Source organism: Mesocricetus auratus, unplaced genomic scaffold (genome assembly GCF_017639785.1).
Source record: "Mesocricetus auratus isolate SY011 unplaced genomic scaffold, BCM_Maur_2.0 Super-Scaffold_100019, whole genome shotgun sequence".
Lineage (NCBI taxonomy): Eukaryota > Metazoa > Chordata > Mammalia > Rodentia > Cricetidae > Mesocricetus > Mesocricetus auratus.
The window spans coordinates 10,095,039-10,120,803 of NW_024429200.1; the positions used below are offsets into that span (position 1 = coordinate 10,095,039).

Here is a 25,765-nt window from a genome sequence, read left to right on the forward strand (position 1 = left end):
TTGACTTGCTCTTTGGTTTTTATTTTCTTTCACACCCTCTTACTTCCTGGCATTCCAAGATGTGCCAGGCTCTGCCTGCGTGCCCCTCTGTCAGCAGTAGACACACGGTCATGTCCTGAGGAGCCCTGGTGCTCGCTCTTGGAGGATGGCACGAGGCACAGTCTGGACCCGTGAGCTGCTGCTTTGTCACAGCTTCTAGGTGCTGCAGGGGACAGAGAAGCCGGTCTGTCTGTGCATACGCTAAAACGTGAACTCAGGAGCTGACAAGAGGCCAAGCTGAGTTTGATTCCTGGAGCTCACACGGTGGAAGGAGAGAAATGATGCCTGCAAGTTGTCCTCTGACTTCCAGACTCACACCCTGGCACAGTAGATGGGAAGACATGAGTTCATACTGACATCTCTGGACTCGAGGCTTTGTTTGGCCTCTCCATTCCAACCCTCTCTTGCTTGTTGGCAACCCCTTGAACAGTAGCGTTTGACTAAACTCTCTAAAGAACAGTGGAGTTTGCTTTTTAAGTGGTAAAAGTGTGTTGCAAACGAGGGCGTTGGTTGTGAATTTCAAACCTATTTTACCTGTACAGTGATTAAACAGCACAGAAAACACACACAACCCGAGTTCTTGCTGCAGAGAGCAGCGAGGCTGTGTGGTGGGTTTGGAATATAGCTAACTCTATTTGCCTAGACTTCTTTAGCATCCCGCTTGGTTTGTTTTCCACAATTTGCATCAAGGAGCGCCACTTCTCTGAGGCGCCCGTCCATCATCACCGCAGTGCCTCAGGTGCCCCAAATAACCTTGCATAGAGGCTCCCCTTCCTCAGCCTCTGTGGCCACCCATCCGTCTTCAGGCTTCTTCTTTATATCACATTGGTGAACTCACACACTATTATAGCCTTCTGGCTTTTTCATGAAAAAAACGTAAATATATGTACACATGTGTATGTGTACTTATGTATATGAACTTATTTATGTATGTAATTTTGTATATGCTCATGTGTATGTGTATAAATATATGCTTCTGCGTGTTATATATTTATGCCGGTGTGCTGATGCATATCAGCAATGTTAGCACTCTGAATATGAAGAAAGGAAGGTCACAGGGTTAAGGAAGCCCGGACTATGTATTGAGACACTGCTTTTAAAAAAAACAGGCGGTTCATCTAGGTGGCTCAGTGGGTAAAGGCACTCGCTGCCAAGCCTGACATACTGAGTTCAGTCCCTGAGCCAACATGTAGAAGGAGGGGCCAGATTCTGAGCATTGTCCTCTGACCGCCGCACGTGCTGTGTGGTGTATAATGTGCCTGCACACTCAGGCACACAAATAAATGATAAACATGTAAAAAAAAAAAAAGAAGTTAAAAACAAAAAAGGTCTGTGGAAATAGCCCTTACCTAGCATATTCAGGTCCCTGGGTTCAACTGTCAGTTCCACAAATAATAATAGTAATAAGATAAACGACTAGCCTGCTTTCCAGAGTGCTGACCTAATTTGCATTTCTACAGTGCATGGAGTTCACTTTTAACCTTTGCTTTCAGCAGTCCTAGTAGATATGTAATGGTGCGTTGTGAATTTAGTTTGGATTTGCCTCATGACTAGTGCTGAGCATCGTAAGTGTTTGTTTTCTGTTGATATATTTTTTGGCAATTTTTTTCCCTTTTCTTACATTTTATTTTTTTCTTTTGGAGGAGCAGGGTCTCACTCTGGTCCACACTGGTCTCAGAGTCTCAGCAGTCTCCTGCCTCAGCCTACTGAGTGTTTGGATTGTGTGCCTGTGCATACTGCCCTGCTCTTTTTGTTATTTTAGATGCCCCCCCCCATGGGTCTCCTGCTCCATTAGTGCGGTGAGAAGGGACAGCTTTGTTTTTCACAAAGCCCTCAGCCAGTCTCTCCCAGTTTCTGCAAGCCAAAAGCTTACTTGGAGATGTCATTTATTAGGTAAGGGAAGCTCCCTTCCGTTCCTAGTTCACTTACATACACCGTAAGAGGGGCCTGGAGAGATGGTGCAGGGTTAGAGCACTTGCAGAGTGCATGCCTCGACCCAGGCAGCTCACAAAGCCAGCTCCAGGGATCCCATGCCCTCTTGTGGACGCCAGCAGCCACCTGCACTTACATATGCGTATGCTTACACACATGTACACACAATTGCATCAAATACACCTTAGAAAGTAAATCGGGCTTGTATTTTGTTAATATGGTGAGTTTTGTTTCTTTCTTTTTTTTTAATTCTGAGCTGTCCACGACAGATCCCACTTGGTCACAGAGTGCTGTCATTTTTAGGTGTCATGTTTTTGGTTAATCCTTAGGTAAAACCACAGAGCTGCCATTCCATGACTGTCCAAGTGGCTGTCATAACAAAGACAGATAGACTTGGTGAGGATCTAGAAAAACTACATAAATTGGGCAGCTTTGGAAAAATCCTTTGGCAGCTTATCATGATGCTAGATGTGGGGTGTCCGTACAGCTCGGCATTTTCACTCTTAGAGAGATGGAAACATGCATTCACATAAAAACTTAGGGAACACAAATGTTCCCGGAAACATTGTTCGCAGGAGACTGGCAGTCCACATAGTACAGAATGAATGATGATGAATGAAGAAAACACAGTGGAACCATCGAGTGAAATACTGTGCGGGCATGACCTACAGCAGGGATGAAGTATGAAGGAGACAGAACAGAGAATAATAGCTTGACAAAAAGGAGGGTAAAGCCAGCCACATCACAGAAAATGTCCTGGACAGTAGTAGATGCCCGGTTGCCATAGGCAACATCGGAGCTTTTTTCCTGCCAAGCCTTTGGTGTAAAAGTTGTGTTGGTCCAGCAGGGTTGAGTTTAAAAATCTGTTGTTGCTATGGATACCGTTGGTTCACTAGAGGCTGGGGAGTACTCCAGAAATGCCTGCTTGTCTCCCTGCATAGCTGTAGGTCTTTAAAAGCAGCATCATTATTTTAGATTTATATATATATATATATATATATATATATATATATATATATGTTTCGCCTGCATATATGTGTGTTATCACGTGCATGCCTGGTGCCCACAGAGTCCTCCAAAACTGGAGTTATGGATGGATGTGAGCCACCATGTGGGTCTGGGAATTGGACCCAGGTTCTCTGCAAGAGCAACAAGTGCTATAATCTGTTGAGCCATCTCTAGTGCCTGTAGTTTTTTTTTTTCCCCTGCCGCTAGGAGCCTGCCTTTTTCAACTTCCCCATCATTCCATTGTTAAAGCCCTTGCTGCCATTGTGAGGCAGGGGAGGGGACCTTCTCTGATGTTCTGATTAAGCCCCACTCAGGAAACTGTGGCTTGGGGGTGTGGCTTTGTGCAGTGTCCTTGATCCTTCTTAGATGTTGGGCTTTAGCCGCTGGAGCACCCTGGTGGTGTCGTCATTAGTTTTTAGTTATCCTTTTCTTGTTGGGCATGGTGTTGCCCAGTGGTAATCCCAGATACTCGAGTGGATAAGGCAGGAAGATGGTAAGTTTGAGGCTAGCCTTGGCTACGTAGTGGAACCCAATCAAAACAAACATATTTTGTGCGTTTGGTGTTGCTGTTGTATTTTCGTTTCAGTTTCCTTGATTTTTATTTTTATCACCATTAGTTTATCCTTTCTTTTTTTCTTTTTTAGTTTTCATGATCAAATTACAGGTCTTGGGTTCCATTCCCGGCACCACAAAGTTTAAACAAAAATTTACTCAGTCCTAAGAAAGATCAGGGTAATGGCAGTGAGGGCCCATCCTTAGTGTGTTAAGTCCCACGGTGGCTTTCCCAGTGGTCCCTAGGAGAGGCTAGTTCTCCATCCGTCATCAGCTCGTTGGGTGCTCATGTCTAGCCTTCTTCTAGATAATGTCATGCTGATACCACCCAAGGGTGGGCTGCTACAGGATCATAGCCTATAAGGGGAGAACGGGTAGGAGAGCTGGAAGAGAGACTTCTTCAGCAGCCAAGGCTTTGCCTAGTGCGTTTCATGTTCTTACCCTCCAAACCCTGTCTGTCTGAGGCTTCTACTGAGGTGAACTCGTGAGCAGCTTCACAGGCGGTATCTGAAGGGTTAAAGCCCGTGGTTTATAACGGAGCAGGAAAGGAAAAAGAAGCCAGCCTGCCTGGACTGTGGCCAGGGTGGGACTGCCTGTCTGACTCCAGTGGTCCCCAGAGCTCGTATGTTGCCCATTCTTTCTCCGTCACCTCATGGCTGCTCCATGGGCTCACGACCACGTGGCTGCCACACAGACGTTCTAAGTGTGTGCGTGCTCCCTGAAGCCGTGCGTCCAGCAGCTGCAGCAGCAGCAGCATGTGGGGACTCAGATGCCTTCATCAGAGCTCTGTCTGACACACACAGTGCTTAGCTGTAAGCAAGGTATGGAGCACAGAGTTCTGAGATGTACTTGTTGCCATTAACTCTACATGCTACTAAATAATAAAGCAGGAGGAAGATGGATGGGACCCTGACATGCCCAGTCCTAAAAGTATCCCCAGCATCCCCAGAGACCACAACTCTCAACAATGAGCCTGGTCTCTGTTATTCACAGAGTCAAGTGGTGCCTGCCAGTGGGCCAGCGGCCTTCCCAGGCTACCTCGAAGGAGGACTTGACACTGTGTCTGACCTATCTAAAGCCTCCAGGGCTGACACCAGTGTTTAAGCTGAGTTGATTATGAGGGCTTGGAACTGAGAGTTCTGCTTTTTACCAGCCTGCTTTCAATCCCTGTTACTGTGCTAATGCACCCTAACCAAAAGGAATCTTAGGAGAAGACAATTTATTTGGTTTACATACAATTCCGAGTAAGAGTTCATACTCTGGAGGGAAGTTACAAAGCTGGGAGCTTCAGAAAGTTTGACACCACGTCCATAGTCATGAGTCAGGAGGGAGGAATGCACCCTTGTTTCCTGTTGGCTGTTCCTAGCGAGATGAAAGTCAGCTCTCTCCCGTGTGATATAGCTTGGCCCCCTGTCTAGGGAATGATGCTGCCCACAGTGGGCTGTATCTCCCTGCATCAGTTAATAGTCAAGACACGCCTGCAGACCAGCCTAACCCAGGCAGTCTCAGCTGAGGCTTTTTTTTTAGAGGGTTCTAGGCTGTGGCCGGTTGTTGTTTTAAAGAAACTGTCACAGGCTTGGTGGGATATGGGAGAGCAGATTGGGAGTTAGAACAGCGAGCTCCCGGAGAGACACATTCAAATCCTTACCTCGAATATTGTGAATTCGGCCTGAGGCATGCACAGTCTTGGCAGGTGTATTCAAATCACGACGAAATCTCACGAGTAGAGCAGACTGTACTAGTGCACCCAGGGGTCGGTTGTTTGCTTGGTATCCCACAAGGCTTGGGGTTGGGATTCCAGGTTCCCCTCCCCTGAAAACCAGAGGCACACAAGGAAAAAAGACACATTGATGGAGTCCCAGAGCCGCAGCGACACAGCCATCAGCCAAGGAGAACTGTGAGGAAGAGGGAAGGAAAGATTTTTACCCCAGATCTCCATAGGGAATATGGGACGGTGGGCTTGAGACCTCTGGAACTGGGGAGCAGTCTATCTATGTCCCTATGAAGCCGCCTTTAAGAGAAGGACCTGAGTGCCATTGGAGGTACCTATCTGTGGAGCACTGACTCCCGGGAACTAGATAGGAGGTGTTGTTCTCCAACATCATTCAACATAGCTCTCACAATTTTTATCTTTTTTAAACGATTGACACTATGTCTTCATTAGAGAGATACAATAAGTTTCTTAGCACATATGGCAGGTGTTGCAAGCCTTGTCCCAGAGTTATGGTATTTGAACTATCAGGGAACAAAGTTAGCGTGCAAATGAGAAGGGCATACATGATGCTGGGGTCAAACTGATATCTTAAAAGTCTTTATGGTGTGTTTGTATATGTGTGTGCGTCCATACGACCTCAGGTGTAGGTCCTTGCCTTACAGGGTCCCCTGTTTCCACCGTCCATCTCGCTGTAGGAATGCTGTGATCACAGACACGTGATACTGAATTGATCTTTACATGAATTTAAAGATCCAGACTTGGGTCCTCATGCTTGCAGAGTGTCTCCCCAGCCCCTCCAACTGAGACTCTTGGTAACACTAATATCTCTCTCCAAGACTTTGGGTTTCTTCTTACACAGCTTGGGTGTTCTTGGCAATGTAATCACCCATTCAGTTTTTCTTCCTATGACAAGATATCCAGGGCTGGTATCTTGAGCCAGCACATGGAATGCAGGGTCTTGGGCTGTGTACCTATATTGATAAATCTGTCCTGGTGAGCAAAATTGTCGTCCTCCATTTACCACCCTCCTTTGTATTTTGGGAACCCTAAACAAGGTATGAGTGGTCCCCCTGCTAGACAGGAAAATGATTGGATCTCCTGAGAAGGGAAGGCCATCAGAGAGGGAGGTTTATGGATAGATAGTCTGGTTCATTTCTATACAACGCTATATGTTAAGATCAGTTTCTATGCTAGAGTCCAGATGAGGTAATCAGTTGCACTAACACTGGAATTGGGTAGCCCAGGATTAGTCTTTTGACTTTCATTCTTTCTCAGTTATTTGGCTGCCAAACAGAACTTCTTTGGTCTTAGAAGGCCTCTGACTTCTTACTATTCTGTGTGTTGGTGGGGGCTTTCTGGAATTAATTTGGTATTCCTTCATGTTAGTTGGTAGTTTTCACTGAGGAGTCATTAATTCCTCAGAGGAGCACATGGCGTCTTGAGTTGTTAGAGTTGGAAGTGGGTATGTGTGTCTGTTTATCTAGTGGGCAGAGACCAGAGATGTTGTTAGAACACTCTAACGCCTACAACAGAGAAGAATCCAGTTCAAAATGTCCATAGTTCAGATTGAGAAGCTGCTTACCACTGTAAGAAGTCTTAGTGTTCCATGGCTGTGAAAAGACACAGTGACCTCAAAGACCATGGCAGCTCTTATAAAAGAAAGCATTTAACTGGGGCTAGCTTGCAGTTTCAGAGATTAGTCCATTGTCATCATAGCAGAGAGCATGGCGGTATGCAGACATGCAGATTGGTGCTAGAGCAGAGAGCTACATCCTGACCTGAACACACACACACACACACACACACACACACACACACACACACACACACACACACACGGCCTGGGATGGGTTTCTGAAACCTCAAAGCTCACTCCCAGTGACACACTTCCTCCAACAAAGCCACACCTACTCCAATGAGGCCACACCTCCCAATCCTTCTCAAATAGCGGCACCAAGTATTCAATTATATGGGCATATGGAGCCATTCTTGGTCAAACCACCCAAAGTCACCGGCTGCCTCCGTAGCTCTTAAATTCCTGAATTCCCCACTGGTGCTGACACCTCCTTAGCAGCTTCCAGTTGTCAAGAAAGTATGAAGCTGTCGGTTGCTGTATGAGCTACAAGAGGGGACATCCCCGAAGTGTAGCACCTAGAGAGCTGGGAAGATGGATTTCAGCAGATAAAGCAGTGACCATGCAGACGATCTACAGAATGAGTTCCAGGTACACAGAGACCCCGCCTCAAAAGAAATTAAAAAATAATAATAAATAAACAAATGCAAAAGCAAGCATGAGGAACCAAGCTCTGTCCCTGTGACCTTGCTGGTACGTGATTCACCTCCGGGGATAGGAGGAACAATCTGCCTCTTCACCCTGGCCAGCCTCATCAGTGAGCTCCAAGCCAGGCAGAGAGCTTGTCCCCCAAAACAAGATGGATGGCCCCTGAGGAACAATGCCCAAGGTTGTCAGCTTCCACAGGTATTCAGACAGGGACACGTGCACACATGAGCATCTATACAGGTACATGTATACATTGCCCCCACCCCCAGCCCCACCAAATCCGCAGCATGACTCTAGATCTGTTAGTTCGTGGCAGGAGAGAGTTGAAACCAGGTCTCAAGTAGCCCAGAAACTCTGTCTGGTCTGGACTCATTATGTAGCCCAAGAAGGCAATGAACTTCTGATCTCCCTGCCTCCTCTCTCCTGCTAGGGCTACAAGCATGCTCCTCTACACCTGTCCTGTTTTGTCTTTAGCTGGCTTTAGTTTGAAAACCAGGGTCTCACTGTGTAGCTCAGGTGGGGTCTGAGTTCACCACCTCCTGCCCCAGCCTCCCGGGAGACGTGTGCACCACCACACCTGGGTGGGTTGATTTTTTTTTTAACATAAAACTGTATTGTATGTGCCCTTCAGTCATATATGGTGGCCAATCCCATCAATGCCACTTCATCTACCACAATTCCACCCCTTAGTAGGCTTTTGACAGCCTTGGGCTCCCATAAGGCCCGATGGTACCATACCTGATGCTGCCTTCTGCTCCTCAGGAGGGAGGTATGTAGGAGAGAGACTGGGATCTTGTCTGTTAATGGAGAAGCACACCCCCTCCTCAGGCGCAACCTGGTTAGCTCTGCAGCAGGCCACTTGATGCTCCCTCAATATAGGTACCCAGTTTTCTTCCTTACCCTTGTGGCCACAGTGACTTGATGGAAATCCAGTCCTGAATCCAACCTCTTCTTGTCTCTAGTGTCTATAGCTCTACACCTCTGGCCACGGGTCATTTCTCTGGAGGACTGATAGACTCTCTTGTCACCCGCAGATCACCAAGGTGAAAGCATGGGGTTCCCACCCTGTGTCATGGCTTCTTTTTACATGTCAATAAGATTAAAGGCCATCGTTTGTCCTTTGAACTCAGGTCTTGTTTGATCTAGGATATATATATATATATATGTGTGTGTGTGTGTGTGTGTGTGTGTGTGTGTGTGTGTGTGTGTGTGTGTGTATGTATGTATGTTCCTTTTTGAGATGGAGTCTCACTATGTAGCTCTGACTGTCATGGAACTGTAAACCAGGCTGGTGGCCTGGAACTCACAGGTATTCTCCTGCCTCTGCCTCCCAAATGCTGGTATTAAAGGCATGTATCATCACACCTGGACTAGGATATTCGTTTTAAGAGAACCTTGTTCTATTCTCAGAACTCTTAGGGGTGGGCAGCTCACTCCCCGGAAGTCCCACAGTTCTCAGCTGCCCACCCCCATTCTCTAAGCTCCATGGGCACACCCATGTCTTCCATTAGTCCCCTCCCCTGACTTGAGACCTTCACATTTTGTTCTGTTTGTCGTTTGAAGATACTTGTTCACCCAGCATTCTTTTTTAGCTTAATGGTCAGTGGAGGGTTGCTGTTTTGCTGTTACGGCTTAGCGATGCATCTGAGTGTCAAGTTAACGAGGGAGGGATCAAGTTGGCTTAACTGTCACCTTGACCACAGCCTAGAATCATCTGTGAAGAGAACATTACTGAGGTAATTAATTATCTCCATCAAGTTGGCCTGGTGGGCATGTCTGAAGGAGATCGTCTTGACCGTTAACTGATGCAGAAGACCCATCATGGAACGCACCATCAGCACCATCTCCAGGCAGGGTCCTAGCTGAGCCAGTAAGCAAGGACCCATGCTTTATCCTCCTTGCTTTTGACTGTGGATAGGATGCCTTAGGCTCCTACTTTAACCAGGATCCCTTTTATGTCCACGACAAACCCCCTTTGCCTCCAGAGTTGCTTTTGGCCAAGGTGTCTTATCACAGCAGGAGATGGGAAACCAACACAACTGCCTGTCCTGTCATCTGACTCCCGTCTGGTAACACCCCACCCCTCACCCCCACCCCCTACCCCACTCTGCGCATCCCATCCTTACCCTCTCATTTCCTCTCTTTACTCTCTCTTCCTCAAGTTACCAAGTCTGCCTGTATGTATGTATGTATGTATGCATGCGTGCATGCCTCCATGCCGGAAGAGGGCGCCAGATCTCATTACGGATGGTTGTGAGCCACCATGTGCTTGCTGGGAATTGAACTCATGACCTCTGGAAGAGCAGCCAGTGCTCTTAACCTCTGAGCCTCCTCTCCAGCCCCAATACACATTCTTTTAAAGCATTAGAGCCTTTCTTTCTTGACCCTTTCCCCACCTAAGTTAAGCTGCTGAGCTAAACACAGCCAGGCACGTTGCTTTTCCCCAGCCCCGCCCACAGCGGGACCTTGTGAGCATGTGTGTGACTGTAGCCTGTCACCCATTTGTCCTCTGGGGCTGTGCCTGCCCTGGAAAGGCTATGTGGCTCTTGCCAGGACCTGCTGCAGAGTCAGCAGTTCAGTAAGCATCGGTCTGGGTAATCTTTTGGAGGGCAGGGCAGCTGGGGGTGGGGGGACGGCAGAGCCGCGTGGCGGACCTGAGGGGCTATGTAACTGTAGACCCATGAAGGATGCAGGCTGCAGCAAGGCAGTGCCAGAGATGGGTGGGGACTGATGCATTGGGGATGAGCTTGAGGCCCACAGACTCTCTGGCTGACGCCTGGCTTGATTCCGCGTTGTCTTCCTCAACAGCAGCTGCGACTGGCACATCTGCTACGACCAAAACTGCAAGCAACACAGCAGATTCTCCTACCGTCCCGAGCAACCAAGACCCTCCAGCCGCAGAGAGCAGCACAGCCTTGACAAAAACCACTGGTGGCCCAGTGACAACTACGCTTTCTCCAGCCCAGCCAGCCACTACATCACCCAAAGGGGTAGCCGCCCCAAGCCAATCTCCAACACTTGCCTCTACGTCGCCCACAGGCTCCAGTGGTAACCAGAGTGGTGACAGCAGTACCACGCCTCCCAGTGGCTCCCAGGATGTCAAGACGAACACAATAACACCAGCCGGTAGCACCAGCCCCACTGGTAACGACGGACATCCAGTCTCCCCTGGAGGCAAGAACGACAGTGTTACCACAGCCCCAGCAGCCGCCCAGGGGAGCGGCCATCTAACCACCAAAGCTTCCTTCCAGCCTCCCAGCCCCTTAACTACCTCAAAGGCTCCTCCTGCCTCTGCAACAAACAGCACAGCAAGCTCTCACCAGCCTCTAGCTACTCCTTCACATACCACAGAGAGCCCTTCTACCGTTGTTTCCAACAGTTCTGACTCCGTGTCCAGCTCCAACTTCTCCGTGTCCCCAGGGAAACCTACCACAAACAGTAAGTCATTCCTTGGCATTTTCACGTCTGTCTGTTTGTCTGTCTGTCTGTCTGTCTGTTTTTTTGAGACAGGGTTTCTCTGTGTAGCCCTGACTGTCCTAGAACTTGATTTGTGTAGAGCAGGCCACCCTCAACCTCAAGAGATCTGCCTGCCTCTGCCTTTCAAGTGTTGGGATTAAAGGTGTGCGCCACCATGCCAAGGCTGCTTTTGTTTTTCTTAAGAAATGTGACAGGCTGGCTCAGTGGGTCAGAGCACCGGGTGCTCCTACAGAAGACTCAGGTTCAAGTCTCAGCACCCATGTGACATTTAACAACCATCTGTAGTCCTCCGACGCCCTCTTGTGGTCTCTTTGGGCACCGTGCACATGATCCTTAGACAAAATATGCAGGTGAAACACTAATACACAGAAAAGAAATGTTAGAAAAGACAGAGAAACTTGGCAGTGCATTTTTCCCATACTATAGCTTGGCTGGCATTTAGAGGTGTACGTTGCATTTTAAACACTGCGTGTCTTCTGCCTTTATCAGTCCATGGGCCCCCTTTTTAGCAATGACTGAGGCTGGCAATGCATGGACTCAACCAAGCCAGAACCTTATGTGGTTGTGGTGGTGGGGGCTTGGAAAACTCTAGAACAGTGCTTGCCAGACCTGTTTGATAGCAACCCACCATGAGAAACACGTTTTCAAATAAATGGAAATAAATAAATAAATAAATAAATAAATAAATAAAGGCCAGTGCATGGCCTAGTTAGGAAAAGCATTTGCTGTCTTAACCTGATGACCTGAGTTGGATCCCAGGGACCCATATGGCGGAAAAGCAGGGCTTGCCTGCTTTCAGGACCTGTGGTGTGTCATGTATACTGATGTTGTCTATCTTCCTCCCCTCCTCCCCTCTCTACCTCCCTCCTTTCCTTCTTTTCCTGAGACTGTCTGACCAAGAAGGAACTTGCTATGCTATGAGGCCTGTCCTGGAACTCACAGAGATCTGCCTGCCTCAGCCTCCCAAGTGCTGGGATTAAAGGCGTGCGCCACCACCATCCCATTTTTATCTCCCTTCGCTCACTTATTTTTAAAGTGCCAGTCTTAACTAGGCACATGGGTGTCAGAATGTGTGACCAGCTCAGGAGCCTTAAAATTCTGACTCAGCTGCTGCGCATGAGCTGGGAGACAGTGGCCACACCCTGTAGCAGGTGCACAGGCTCAGGGTTCAAATCCCCCACACGCCCAGCTGTGTTACGTGACCTTGGATGAGTCACGGAGTCTCGGTTACCTTGTTGATAAGTAGGGGGCTGTGAAGTTCCATCCTAAAAGAGCCAGTGTCTCTGAAATCCCCCCGTCCCCCAAAGCAAGTGCCCTGTGTATGTTAGCTGTAGCCTGTGGCTCGGGTAGGTTAGCTATGCCATCATGTCTGTGGCCTCTGCTCGGTCCTTACCTTCTCAGAGTGACTCATTGTGTACCACGGCCCAGCACCCAGTTCTTGATTCCTGCCTTGCGTTCCTCCATAGCCGCCGGCTTCGGCTTGTGTGGCAGGTGCGGCTGCTGTCTTCAGCCTTTGCTCTGTCTGTTCCAGCATCGCCGGGCACCTCCAAAGGGACTCCTCCTCCCGTCACCAGCCAGACGCCCGGCTTCTCTACCCTGCCTTTATCCACACCACGGCAGACTACAGGGTCTCCGGTGGGAACAGAGATCACGCCTACTACCCAGGCGTTCACACACTCCAGCTCTAATTGGACTCCAACAGCCCCTCAAGGGCGCAGCACACCCTCCCCCATCTGGACTCGTAGGGATTACAAGGTAATTCTAGCAGCAGATGGGATAAGCCCAGACTCGAGGGATGTGCTCCTCTGCCCCACGCGGGGCCCCAGCTGGGCACTTCCGGTCTGCGCAGCCAGGTACTTCCCTGGCTCTGAAACCGACCGGCCACGCCCTCACCATTCCGTGTGTCCCTCCCCTTGTCACTCACTCCCACCAAGGGGAGAATCAAAGATCAGCTGACTTTGTGCCTGACCCTCCATCTTCTGACCTCTTCCAGCTACAATGTGATGCCGCCATAACGCCCAGTGAGGAACTACTCATCCTGAACCTCACAGGAGCCAGCCTTTGTGTGAGTACACACGCCCGAGCCGGAGCCCACCCCTCCGTCCCGCCGCAGTGCATGGACTGCTTCCTCTAAGCCAGGCCCTGCACACGGACTGTTCCAGGCGCAGTCCCCTTGAGTTTTGATGCGCCAGGTAGTCTGAGAGTCGGGAGACCCTGGTGGCAGTTCCTGTGGCTGTGTGTGTGTGTGTGTGTGTGTGTGTGTGTGTGTGTGTGTGTGTGTGTGTGTGTGTGTGTGTGTGTGGTATTTGTAGGTTTGGCTGGGCCATGTGGCTCAGGACTATAATTTCAGCTACTTAAGAAGCTGAGGCAGGAGGGCCGGAGTCAGGGTTGGCTACAGAGTACCTATATATATTTGAGGTCTAGAGATAAATTTTGGCTAGCACGTGCGAGGATTTGATCTCCAGTGCGTCAGAAAAGAGTTAAGTCCTGACTAATGACCCTCGTCCTGATCGTGGTTTCAGATTTCCTGGACCCTTGCATGTGTAAGAGGGTGTGACAATGTATGCAGCTCCCTTCACGTTGCCAGGCTTCTGGGGCCCAGGGCTCCGTTAGGCTGCACAGCACAGTCGCTGACCTCCTCCGTACAGGCAGTGGCTGGCTTGTTGCTGCCCTCTCCTGGCCGGTGCCCATTTTTGCAGCCGCTCCTGGGAGCAAGGACTGAGCAGGGCTTGATGGCTCCTCTCTAGGATGGAGACCTTGGGCTCTGCTGTTATTTTCTCCCAGGGGTTCTGTTCTGAGGACACTTGTAGAATGAACTATAGAGGTGGGAGTTTAGCCATCAGACGTTCAGGAGAAAACAGGGATAGCACTGAAATTGCCCCTGGGATGATGTTTAGGCTAGTCTGTAGTTGGTGGGAAGCATCCCTCCCCTTTTATAGGGAAGGAAGGTCGAAAGTGTTGGAGCCACTCCCGGTGATGGAGTCAAGTTCTCCTGGGAAACTACACATGGAAAGTGTAGGTGGCATGAGGAGACCTGAAGGCAGCTGGGGTCCAGATCTCATCCGGAGTCAGGAAAGGAAACAGCGCGTGCACGCCCTGACCTGGCAGGAATGACTAGAGGCCCACACCCCACACCCACACTCCACACCCCACCATGAGCCCCCACACCACACCATCATCCCCACACCCCACCATCAGCCACATTTCCGTGTTCTTTCCGCTTAGGTCTGTGTGAGCAACCCAATGGACAGCCCCAGAACCCCACACTGCCATTCAGTGTGCCTTACTCTCTGTCAGCCTGTTTCTGGCCATAGCTTATGGATGGGAACAGGGCCACTATCTGGGGGTATTTTCTGTCTTGGAGAGCTGTGCGGCCTTCCCACCTGAGCACAATGGACACCGGGGGCTAGGGGACAGTAGGTTTGAACTGCGGCAGTAATGAGGTGCCGCACGCTGGTTTAGCCCACTCCCAGCCGAGACCTGCCACTGCAGAGCCCCCAGGGAGAGCTCTCGGGAGGAAAAGGAGCCTGGGAGAGGTGACTCACGGACAACACACACAGGCTGAGGGCATGGGAGAAGCTGAAGCCGGTATAGAGGCTAAGGAGGAAAATGCAAAACTTGATCCCTGGCAGCGCCGGTGAAAATACGGAGCGGACTGACGGGAGGAGGGGCAGCCTCAGGAGCCCCAGCTGTTGTCGCAGCCTTGGGGATCACCTGTGCTCTCTTGAACCGCAGGAAGGGGGCCCCCCGGATGAGAAGCTCGTGGAACTGCTGTGCCATTCAGTGAAAGCCTCCTTCAAGCCCGCTCAAGACCAGTGCACTCTACAGGTGGCCCCTGTTCTGGAGAGTCGGGCGGTGGCCGTGAAGAGAGTCATTATCGAGAGTGAGTGGGGGGCCTGTGTGGGCGGGAGTGTGACAGAAAGACCTGGCCTGGGGGTGGGTGGCGCCAGGCGCCATCCCAGGAGCCATCCTCCCCTCTGTGGCCCTCTGGGCCGGACGCCGGAGGCAGCAGTCTCTCCCTCTCCCCCACAGCGAAGCTTTCTCCTGAAGTCGTGTTTGAGCGTTTGAAGGACAAATGGGATGACCTGAGAGAGGTGAGTAGCTTTGTCCCGAGTCCAGTGGCCTCTGGTGTAGAAGCGCGCTGTGATCCTTAGGCCCAGATGAGTCGACACAGCCAGTGGTAGCACAGGGGCGAAGGACCCGCCTGGAAGGGCGGGGTGGAGCCAAGAGGCCCGAACTTGGTTCTCTGTCATTCAAGTTGTGTTTCTCGGCCAGGCGGGGGTCAGTGACATGATGCTGGGGCGGGAAGGACCACCAGAAGCCAACGAGGACCGCTTCAGCCTGCCACTCATTATCACCATCGTCTGCATGGCTTCCTTCCTGCTCCTCGTCGCCGCCCTCTATGGCTGCTGCCACCAGCGCGTCTCCCAGAGGAAGGACCAGGTAGGCATTCCGTCCTCAGCCAGGGAGCCGCCAGCCCAGGGAGCGCGCACCCAAGCCAGGGAGCCGCTAGCCCAGGGAGTGCGCACCCAATCCCTCCACACAGGGAGTGGGCCTGGTCTTCCTGAGAGGCTCTTGTCCCCCACTGCAAGGTCAGCTTGTCTTGAACACTGGAGATTCACTGTGGAGCAGGGTGTAAGCCCTGGCTCTGCCCATATCCCGTGTGTCACTTCAAGCCTGCAGCCTTGTCGTCAGCACAGCTGCTCTGGGGACTTAGGGGTAGAAATGGCTCCTCTAACCGAACCTTCTTTCACCTGGCCTGCTAGAACCGCCACCTTCTCTGGTGTGGGGGTGTACATCTGTAATCGCAGCACTTGGGAAGCTGAGGCAGGAGGACCACATGTTTGAGGTCAGCCTGGAGTGCACAGCGTGACCCTGTCTCACACACATAATGACCACCTTTATGGTACCGTTGTGCTGTGGTCTCAACCCTAGCTGCAGACTACTGTGGGGACACGGAGCGAGTTCCGTGCCTGGTGACCTTAGACACTGCATGAGGCGTGAGCGGCAGCGGTGGCGGCAGCGGCGTGTGTCCGTGGCTAACCATTGTCAGGCCTTGCCGCCTGCAGCGTGCAGGGTCATAAGGCTCACCACGCTCATCTGGTCAGCTGGTGTGAAGGGCCCCCTCCCCCTTTGGGCGCCCTGTTTTTATTATGAGTGAGGTAAGAACTTTGAGAGGTGTTTGAGGGGAGAGATGGAGACAAAAAAGAGCTTAAAGACAAAAAGTCTTTTAAAAAAATTCTCTCCACAGATTGCACTGGACTGAAGGTAGAGACCAGCTGATAATTTTGGGATACGGGGAAAGTACTCGAGAGATGGCCAGGTCTGGAGCCAGGGTGACCTCCAGAGCATCTGCCCCCCACAAATGAGCCTCAGGAATTTACTCTAGCCAACTTGGGGTCTGTGGGAAGAATGGGGGAAAGGTCTCACTAAAGCTCACTGCTGTCCAAAACTGCCTTCTTCCTGGGAAGAATGGGGGAAAGGTCTCACTAAAGCTCACTGCTGTCCAAAACTGCCTTCTTCCTGGGGTCTTTGTCTCCACTCTAGCAACGACTCACTGAGGAGCTGCAGACAGTGGAGAATGGTTACCATGACAACCCAACCTTGGAAGTGATGGAGACTCCTTCGGAGATGCAGGAGAAAAAGGCGGTCAACCTTAACGGGGAGCTGGGGGACAGCTGGATCGTACCTCTGGACAACCTGACCAAGGATGACCTGGACGAGGAGGAAGACACACATCTCTGAGGCGGCCAGCCACCCGACAGCACGACAGAGCTCCAGACCACCCAAAGTGCCATTTGGACAGCGGGGAAGCTTCCCACTGGAGGAGGAAGAGACTGGGGCGGGAGAGCGGACTCCGAGGGCTGCCCCCTCCCGGTCCCCGAAGGGCCTTAATTTTCCCTTTTCAAGTTCCACAAGTCACACTCTCTGTCCAGTTTCCTCATGTATAATAACCCACTTGTGCCTGAGCCCAGAGCCACTGGAGGACGAGAGGAAGATGGAGAAAGAGCCACGGAAGGGGCTTTGGAGAGAGAGCCATGCTCTCCTCTAGTAAGTGACAGAGACCTTGGGGTCAAGTGACATTTGTTTTCCCTCGGTCTGGTGCTTAGCTGCACCAGACCACACCACTGTGTTCCTTCTGCCCCTCCTCAAGGCTGTTCTGGGCAGGAAGGATACTTGCAGGTGGACCAACGAGAAAGAAAAACCGGTCCCAACTGTCTCAAGGACAGGTCCCAAGTTTCCATCCCCTATAACATGGCTCCGCCAGCTTGTACCCCACCTCCCATGATTCCGTCTTTTGGTCCACCATTTCCCAGGGCACGACTTCGAACCTCCTGTGGTAGATTCTGATTTCCTTGCCTCTGCTTAGTGGGATTGAGACTTAACCCACACAGGCCTCGCTCCCCAATGGAGGTCTGCCGCAGGGGTGGGTAGGCAGGCAGAGAGAAAGGGGGTTCACGCGCAGATGGCTTCCTCACGGCAGCTGATGCCATACTGACACGGGCCCATCCCCCAAGGCACTCCTAGAAAATACTCCCCCGATGTCCTCTGGCCTTCTGCTCCCTCTAGCAACAATCTGCAGTAGCTACTGAAAGCAAGATGTTCCCCTTCTCTTGTTCACTGCCCCACTGAGGGAGGGGATGACTCCTCGAAACCCAGTGTCCTAGAGCAATTGTCTAGGGACAGGCCTGTCCTGGCACCCTGACTGGTCCCTGACAAATGTGTCTCAGTAGACAATCAACCGAAACTACCAGGCATCCTTGTTGTGAGAATTGTGTGGTGTGCGTTTGTTTAGTCCAGCTCCCCACTACCAGAGGCCAAAGCTCCGCTCGAACACGGGCGATGCTGTTAGCCTCTTTCACTAGTTTTCACCCTCCTTTGCCGTGGAGAAAGGCAGGCCCAGAGCATGTAGTTAAGGTGCCTCCAGCCACAATCCCAGCGTGGAGCCAGGCTCTTGTTTCCCGTGTTCGTAGCGGCACCCCAGCTGTCGAGTTTCCGGTGGCATTTCAGGGAAACACAAAGCCACTTGGCCTAGTACCTGGCACAGGAGTTTTACAGGCTCAGCAATCGAGCGGCCATGTGGAAGGCTGCTGAGGGCTGGAACGGCAAGGTTTCACCTGGTGTTCTGAGAAGGGGGAGCCTGTGGGGAGCTTTGAACATGGTTTCACCTGGTGTTCTGAGAAGGGGGAGCCTGTGGGGAGCTTTGAACATGGTCTGTTTGGTTCTTGGGCATAAATTCCTGGGACCCATTCTCTGCTCCGGAGTAGCTTGTTTTTAAAAGACAGCGGGGGGGGGGGGCGGGGAGGATGGATGACAGGTGTCCTCTGCCTAAATCCACCTTTACAGCCATCACCCTGTGACACTCCCTGGGCAGCAAAGGCCGTCAGAAATCAAGGCAGGCTCTCAGTGTGAGCTTGGCAGCAGCTGGACGGATGCTAACAGGAGGCCCACAGCCCCGCGTGGCTGCTTCTCTCAGACTGCAGGGGATGGCAGAGAGCAGTGCCAGGGAAATTAGGTCGGCTTGCTCCCTCCTGCAGTGGGTCTGCTCTACCATAGCCTGTGTGAGACTACTTCAGTGTCACAGTCACTGGGACAACGGCATTTGACAGAGAGCAAATTCTATTTCTGCAAAATGGTCACAGGTTGCAACCCCACAGCCCCTCAGAGATGACTGCAAGATTACATAAAGGGTACCTGGGCTGGAGGAATCACCATGGCTCTGTAGGGTAGTCCTTGGAAGCTCTCACTAGGCTGGTCCAGAACTCCCTGTGCTCCCAAGTGTTGCCTTTTAGGACTGGTATCAGGCCCCAGCTTGTTCTTACTGCTGGGACATCAAACAGGACACACGGCTAGCATCTATAACAGTCGTCTTGCTTTGTTTTCACTGGGTTTTTAGAGCTGTTTGTAACTCAGAGTCTCTGGCTGAGAAGAGGAGGAGGAAGGGTTCTCAGCAAGACTTTTTAAACCAGCCGTACCAAAGAGAAATCAGAACTCTATTTCCGTGGCAGATGGTTTTCCTCGCTGCAAACCCAAGGGCCTGATGATTGCGACTGAACAAATCCAGCAGCTGCTGTGCTGCTGTTGCTGCTGCTTGAGTGGAGAAAGGAGAGACAGCTAAGCAATCTGTATCTCAGGGCAGGATCCAGGCTCATCTGGGAGACTCAGGCTTCTAACCTTCATCAGAGAAAGCTAGCGGGCGTTTTGAGCTTTATCAGGTTTGGCCCCCTTTAGGACAATATACTACTGTTGAAACTTTGAATATACTACTGTTGAAACTTTGAAGCGTTAAGTTGAAGTTGACAAGGTGTATGCATATTTTTGACACTGTAAATACAAGGGCCATGAGTTTGTTTCCCCTGTACTACTTTCAGAGAGTAAAATTTGGGAAAGCGTTTGATAGCTAAGAGACAGCTAAGTGGTGTTTCTCTCCACAAGAATGTAAATGTCTTTTTAGTAGACACGACTTTTCAAAAAAGAGAACTATAACAAAACAGGTTGGTAACAAAAAAAGTATTTACTTTGTAGACAGGGCATTTTAAATTTTTAAATATGATCCTTGCTCCTCCCCAGCCAAGTCTTAATCCTACTTCAGTATGGGCTGGAGTTCAGAATGTGTTCATCGGGTTGATGGTCACAGGGAAAGGGTTTGGAAGATACAGTTCAACCTTCCTACAGGAAAACACATCCCAAGCCACAAAGCCAATGGGTCAAAACCAACCAGGGACAGAGACAGGGTTAAAACGGAGCCCCAGACTGCCCACCCTGGCTTTGTGTTCCTCGAGAACAGGGATTAGAGAGTGCAACTCACAGGTTCAAGGCCAACACAGGACACCACCGATGCTTCTCCACACTTAGCCTGGCAGTGCTGGAAAGGACACAAGGGACACCCAGCCATGCTGCTGGGCTCTGGAATCATTTGGGTCTGAGATGTAAATAAACGTTGTTTGGGGGGAGGGCGTTGTTTTTTCCTCCCTAACTATTTTGAAAACTCTCACTGAGGAATGTCCAATAGGACAGGGGTTAAAGGGACTACTGCAGAGCAAGGCGGAGAGGGCAGGGGACCCCTGTAGTGGGGCTTTTGCCACTGTCACCTGCTTGTTCCCTCAGGTCTGCAGGATCACCACCTCTCATGGGGCCTTTTTGTTTCTTGGTGAATGTCAACCAGCTTACCCAGGAGACTGGGGGAGCCTGTGCTAGTGGACAGGGGTCTGAAGTACACTGGAATTTATTGAGAAACTTGTTTGTAAAGACTATAGTTAACTATTGCATTTTCTTATAAAATATATTTTGGAAAACTGTACACTGTCAATTAAAAGGCTTTTGTGTAAGTTGGTTCAGGTCCTAGTGTGTTGTTCTGGCTTAAATTCTCCACCCACGTCCCTGAGGACATCAGCTACTGCCTCTGTCTGCCTATCCACCCTGCTGCCTTCTGCCAGTAGAGGGGAGAAGGGGGAGATGCTGGAAGACAGCAGTGGAGGGTCCCAGGGCCATGCAGCACCTGAGAGGACAGGACCTCATTTCTCCTGTGCACTGGGTTACAGACCTGTCACCCTCTAACCCCCACCCCCAATTCTCCCGGGATACACCTATAAGTGACCGCCATCTAAGAAAGATGCCACGACTATTGGGCATGGAAAACTGTCCACAAGATAAGAACAAGTACGTTAGAGAGCGCTGCTCTGGCCGTTGAAGGTTGCTGCAGAGGTTTGAACCTGCCTTTTCTCCAGGTGCACACTGAAGGAGGCAAGTGATGGGCAGGAAGATACATTTTTTTCAGGGCAAGCTTGAAGGAGGGAAAGGATCGTCCTGCAGATCTCACCCACATTCTTAGTCTGCCTCCACCTCGATGGTCATGTTTTCATGACTTACAGGAAACAGCGTGGTACATGGTCAGCTGCAGACTTCCTCTTTTGGCCTGTGCTCTGACTCCATCTTTTTCTCTTCATCCTGGATTCTTTTTCCCACACCACCATCACGCGTGAGCTCTAACAACAGACTTCATTTCTAGATGGTATCCACAGTCACCGTGGGTTTTTATTTAGTCTTCGTGTGGTGCTAGGCAAGTGACACCCAGAGGGGTGGGCCAAAGTTAGGTACAGGGTATTTTGAGGTTAACCTCATGAGTGTGCCAAGGATACAGAAAAGAACCAAATGCCAGGAACTCCCACAGGACCGTGGCCCTGCTGGGGCACACTGTTCTGACGGTGACTCACACTTATCACAGCCCACAAACGAGCTCTAAGGCTCCGCTCTCTTCCTGAGTGGGTCACTGACCTGGCTCCCAGCCCTCACAATCCAGAAAGCCTCTCAGCTGTCCAACTTTCCCATTCTGTTAGCTCCCCCCCCAAAAAAACCACCTCTTCTGTACCCCAAATGGGAAAAGAAAATGGGACCGGCTTCCGAGTGAACACTCAGCACAAACACCGAGCGAGCATCTTTCACAGGGCTGATCCTCTGAAAACCACAGGCGCCCCGTGAAGATGGTCTGCTGCTAAGACTCACTTGCAGAGCCGAGACTGGTCCACAGCACGCGCCGGTGTCCGGTGGATGTGGAGATGAAAACAGCATCCCTAACTGCTCAAGGGGCAGCTGTCAGCTTTACCTGGCTTTTCTCTCCCCTGTCGGGTGCCTGTGGTGAGGGCGTATTTGACGACTGCTCCTGCTTTTCCTGGCTGAGCGCACCCAACTGTCCCTGTGGACATCAAAGGTCTGCAGAGCAGAAGGGACGGGAGCGCCCAGCCGCCTCACGCCCCCTCTCTAAAACAGGAAAACCGCTTAAGAAACCCAGAGGGAAGAGCAGACAGCAGAGCGGCCCAGGCTCCAGCAGACCCGTCTGCTCTGTTTTCCAACTGAACCTGAAGGATGCTGCGTCCGTTCACAGGGGCAGCGCTCCACTCCCCCCATTTCCGTGACCTCCGGCTGTCACTTGGGAGAAACGACGCGTGTAGACACATAAAACTGCAGCTTCGATCTGCAGGCCTGCGCTCGCTGGACAGGGGCAGTTGTATCATAAAGTGGTTTTGTTTACTGCTGTCTTCCTCACAGGAGATAGTGACAAATGTGTCAGTGTTCCTCATTTTGATCCCTTTAATTCTCAGGAGGGTTAACCAAGGAAAGGGCAATTTCTTACCTTATCACGGTACCTCACGTCTTCCTGTTTTGAGAACACAAAGAAACATTACTTCTGAGCCACACTAAAGTACACCCTAGAAATGAAAGCTGCGCAGGAAGAGCTTGACTCTCAAGTTAAATTTAACCCCTACTCTGAATACCATGCAGGCCCCTAAAGCCTGGAGCATTTGAGCCCTAACAGATGACAGGTGGAGACCAGCCCCCTCCCCCCATTATAATAACCCAAGCTCTCCCTCGGTGTATTTCTGAATCTACTACTTAAGATTCTCCTCTACAGCAGGGACAGAAATCTAGACTTTTCCAAACTCAGTAGTACCGATAGATTCTCTCCCTTTACTGTTTCCCTACAGTTAATTTTGTTTCAGTCTAGTTTCCCTGTACTTTGAAACTAGTACAACTAAACCCCAGGAAACAAGTTCAAACTCACAAAAGACGATAAATTGCTGGCTGCCAGCAGCATACTAATTTTTTTCCCCAATGGAACCATTTGCCAGTGTTTTTCGGAGGAGCATGCCCTTTACCTCAGTACTGTCTCAGAGGAAAACACCCAAGGCCTCACTGTCTGTACCCAAAAGCCTGCATCACACACTCCAGGGAAAACTGGTTCTTGGTGCTGGAGACATGGCTCAGCGGTTATGAGCACTGGCTGCTCTTCCAGAGGATCCGGGTTCAATTCTTAGCACCCATATGGCAGCTCACAACTGTCTGTAACACCAGTTTCAAGGAATCTGATACCTTCATACTAATGCACATAAAATGAATTAAATAATTACAAACAAACAGGGTCTCATGGAGCTCAGGCTGGCCTTGAAATCCTATGTAGCTAAGGATGACCTTGAATTCATATCCTCCTGCCTGCCTCCTATGCATTGGGATTATAGTCATGTACAAACCCCACTTAGAGTTTATGGGGTTCAAATCTAAAGCCTCCTGCATGCTAGGCAAACATTACTATCTCCAGACCCCATAAATGCTTTAAGTTTCAAAGTAATTTTGACAAACACAAGACATTATGTAGTATTCATATATAACTTTTTATTAAGAAAATGAGCAAAATACATTCTTTCTTCATATGTACATCACATACAACATAGTGCTACAACTTATATTCCGCAGAGATTATTCATTTATTTAGTCACAAAGTAGTGATAACATGTACCAAACCTGGAGTCTAAAAATTACTTTCACCATAAAGAAGTCCTAGAAAGTCCACACGGATTGAATAAAAGGTAAATCATCGAGGCTCGTGTAAGCCTGGGGATGGACGATTGCAGAACTCAACAGAGCCAACACCCGGATGCTGGAAGAGAAGTGATCGGCCCCAAGAGGGCCGTTTACATGTTCTAGCTCACACACACTGCGCTTCCAGGTAGCTTGTAACGGTTCTAACTCTACCAATCCAACTCCTGTACTGCCACAGGAAGGGGTGGAACATTTCTGACTCTACCAATTCAATTCCTGTACTGCCACAGGAAGGGGTGGAATGTTTCTGACTCTACCAATCCAATTCCTGTACTGCCACAGGAAGGGGTGGAGCACAGAACCCAACAAGGTGAGTTTCTCCTCCCACACCAAGAGGAGGGGTCTAATCTAAAAATGGAGGTGCCAAACTTGGAAACCTTCTGGCTCCTAGCTGGTGTTTACACGTTGCTTTTTAGGCATCGGTTTAGCATGATAAGGAGCTCTTACTCTATGGAAATGAATGCCTCATAGGCTGTTTATGTTGTATTCCCTTTGTTTTCAGCCTTTTATTTTTGAGTGTGGGTTTAATTAAGGGCATATGAAATGGTCATCACCAACAGAAGTCTACTCATGATATGATTATGATCCATACTTGTGACAGCGCCCAACTGACATAAAAACTCAGTCTTAGAGATCAAATTTCCAATAACCCGAACAAGAAATGGTATCTCTCCCCAAAGTTGATCACTAAAAATACATAAGGAGACTACTTTTCAAACTTTATGGCAAGACAATGCTTGCGGAACATAAGCAGGGATAAGCTGTACACTTGCAACCTGGTCCTACCGGTACACCTGTAGCAGAAAACAGGCTGGAGAGACGGCTCAGAGGTTAAGAGTACTGGATGTACTTCCAGAGGTCCCAAATTCAATTCCCAGCAACCACACGATGGCTCACAACCATCTCTAATAAGATCTGGTGCCCTCTTCTGGTGTACAGACATACAGACAGAACACTGCACACATAATAAATAAATGAGTCTTCAAAAATAAAAATAAACCATTTGTCTAAAGGCCTTTCTTGGCTTTGTCCATTTTGATAATGAAAAGTAAGGGAAAAAAGGTTTAAAAAAAAGTAAAGGGTTAGCCACACCTGTTGGCACACATCTTTAATCCCAGCATTTGGGAGGGTTCTAGGACAGTCTGGGGCAGCCAGAGCTACATAGCGAGATCCTGTCTCAAAAAGACAAAGGGGGGGGGGGGGGAAGAGAAGGGTCTTGTCAGTCAGTAAATAAGAGCCTTCTTTCCTTATAGTTGTTTCCTAACTTTCTGTAATAGTCATAGTTTTAGAATTAGAAAATCAGTAAATGTTACTAAAATTCACAAAGGTTACTTAACACTCCCTAGCTTTCAGATAACCTGATCCCAGTGTGTCCTGGCCAGATGCCCTCGCTGGGAAGGGCCAGCTGCACACCACAGTAGGCCTGGGGAGATGAGGCTGTACCACCTGCCTCTACTGGAATCAAAGGCATATGAAACCACTGGCCCGCCACCACTGTGATCTTTCTTAGCCTAATTTCCACACAAACTTTGGCTCTGACACTCTTTATCAGAGAGCATCTTAATTTTCTGGTTCCTAAGTACATGTAACTTACAAAAGCAAAACAGCTGACTTTAAAAAAATAACGTTTGTCTTGTGTGGATTATAGGTATGTCTTCTCCAGAGACAGAACACTGCATGTTCTCAGTACTAAGAAAAAGGTCCTCGATGAGCGGTGGTGGTGCACGCCTTTAGTCCCAGCACTCGGGAGGCAGAGGCAGGAGGATCTCTGTGAGTTCCAACCAGCCTGGTCTACAAAGCTACACAGAGAAATCCTGTCTTGAAAAACCAACCAGACAGACAGACAAAGGTCCTCACCTTAGCTCCCTTGTACTCTTTGGGGGCTGCAGGGTCAGCTGTGCATAGCTTTAAAGTGGTGGTAAAGGAAGAGAGAAAATGTCTTCACTTGAAAAAGTAAACAAAATCTGCTCACGGAAAAAAAAGTGCCACATTATTGTGCAGACTCTAAACTGAGCAGAAGGCTAGACATAAAGGATAATCAATACTATACAGTCTGACTTCAAAAGATACTGCACATATGTCAAAACACAGACAGACTTAAAGAACACAGCACAACGTTTGTGCCCAGGCCAAGAGTAATGGTTAGGAGAGGGAGTAACATTGTTAATGAGTAATCTCTGGAAGCTTATCAAACACATGATATTTTTCTTTCATGAAACAATGACAAAAATTTGTGTTATCTGGGGTTTCAGCTTCCTGAATGCCCTCTGCTGTTTATTCTGAGTCTTTCTATGTGCTCGTTCCATGTGAGTTTCTTTACTCTGATTTAAAAAAAAATCTTTCCCCATAAAAATATCCTCGTACATAATCTCCCATTTTGGAGTTTG

General features: G+C 49.7%; 1 protein-coding gene across 1 annotated transcript in view; it reads left to right on the plus strand.

The window, feature by feature from the left end:
• Podxl (podocalyxin like) overlaps window positions 1-20,332 on the plus strand; it is a 41,236-nt gene extending 20,904 nt beyond the window's left edge. The window contains exons 3-9 of the mRNA XM_013125539.2: window positions 10,335-10,964; window positions 12,535-12,758; window positions 12,997-13,068; window positions 14,739-14,886; window positions 15,036-15,097; window positions 15,279-15,446; window positions 16,551-20,332. Coding sequence (XP_012980993.1) covers window positions 10,335-10,964; window positions 12,535-12,758; window positions 12,997-13,068; window positions 14,739-14,886; window positions 15,036-15,097; window positions 15,279-15,446; window positions 16,551-16,748 — 1,502 coding nt within the window. The 3' untranslated portion in view covers window positions 16,749-20,332. The remainder of the gene's footprint in view (window positions 1-10,334; window positions 10,965-12,534; window positions 12,759-12,996; window positions 13,069-14,738; window positions 14,887-15,035; window positions 15,098-15,278; window positions 15,447-16,550) is intronic.
• Window positions 20,333-25,765: the final 5,433 nt, after the last annotated feature.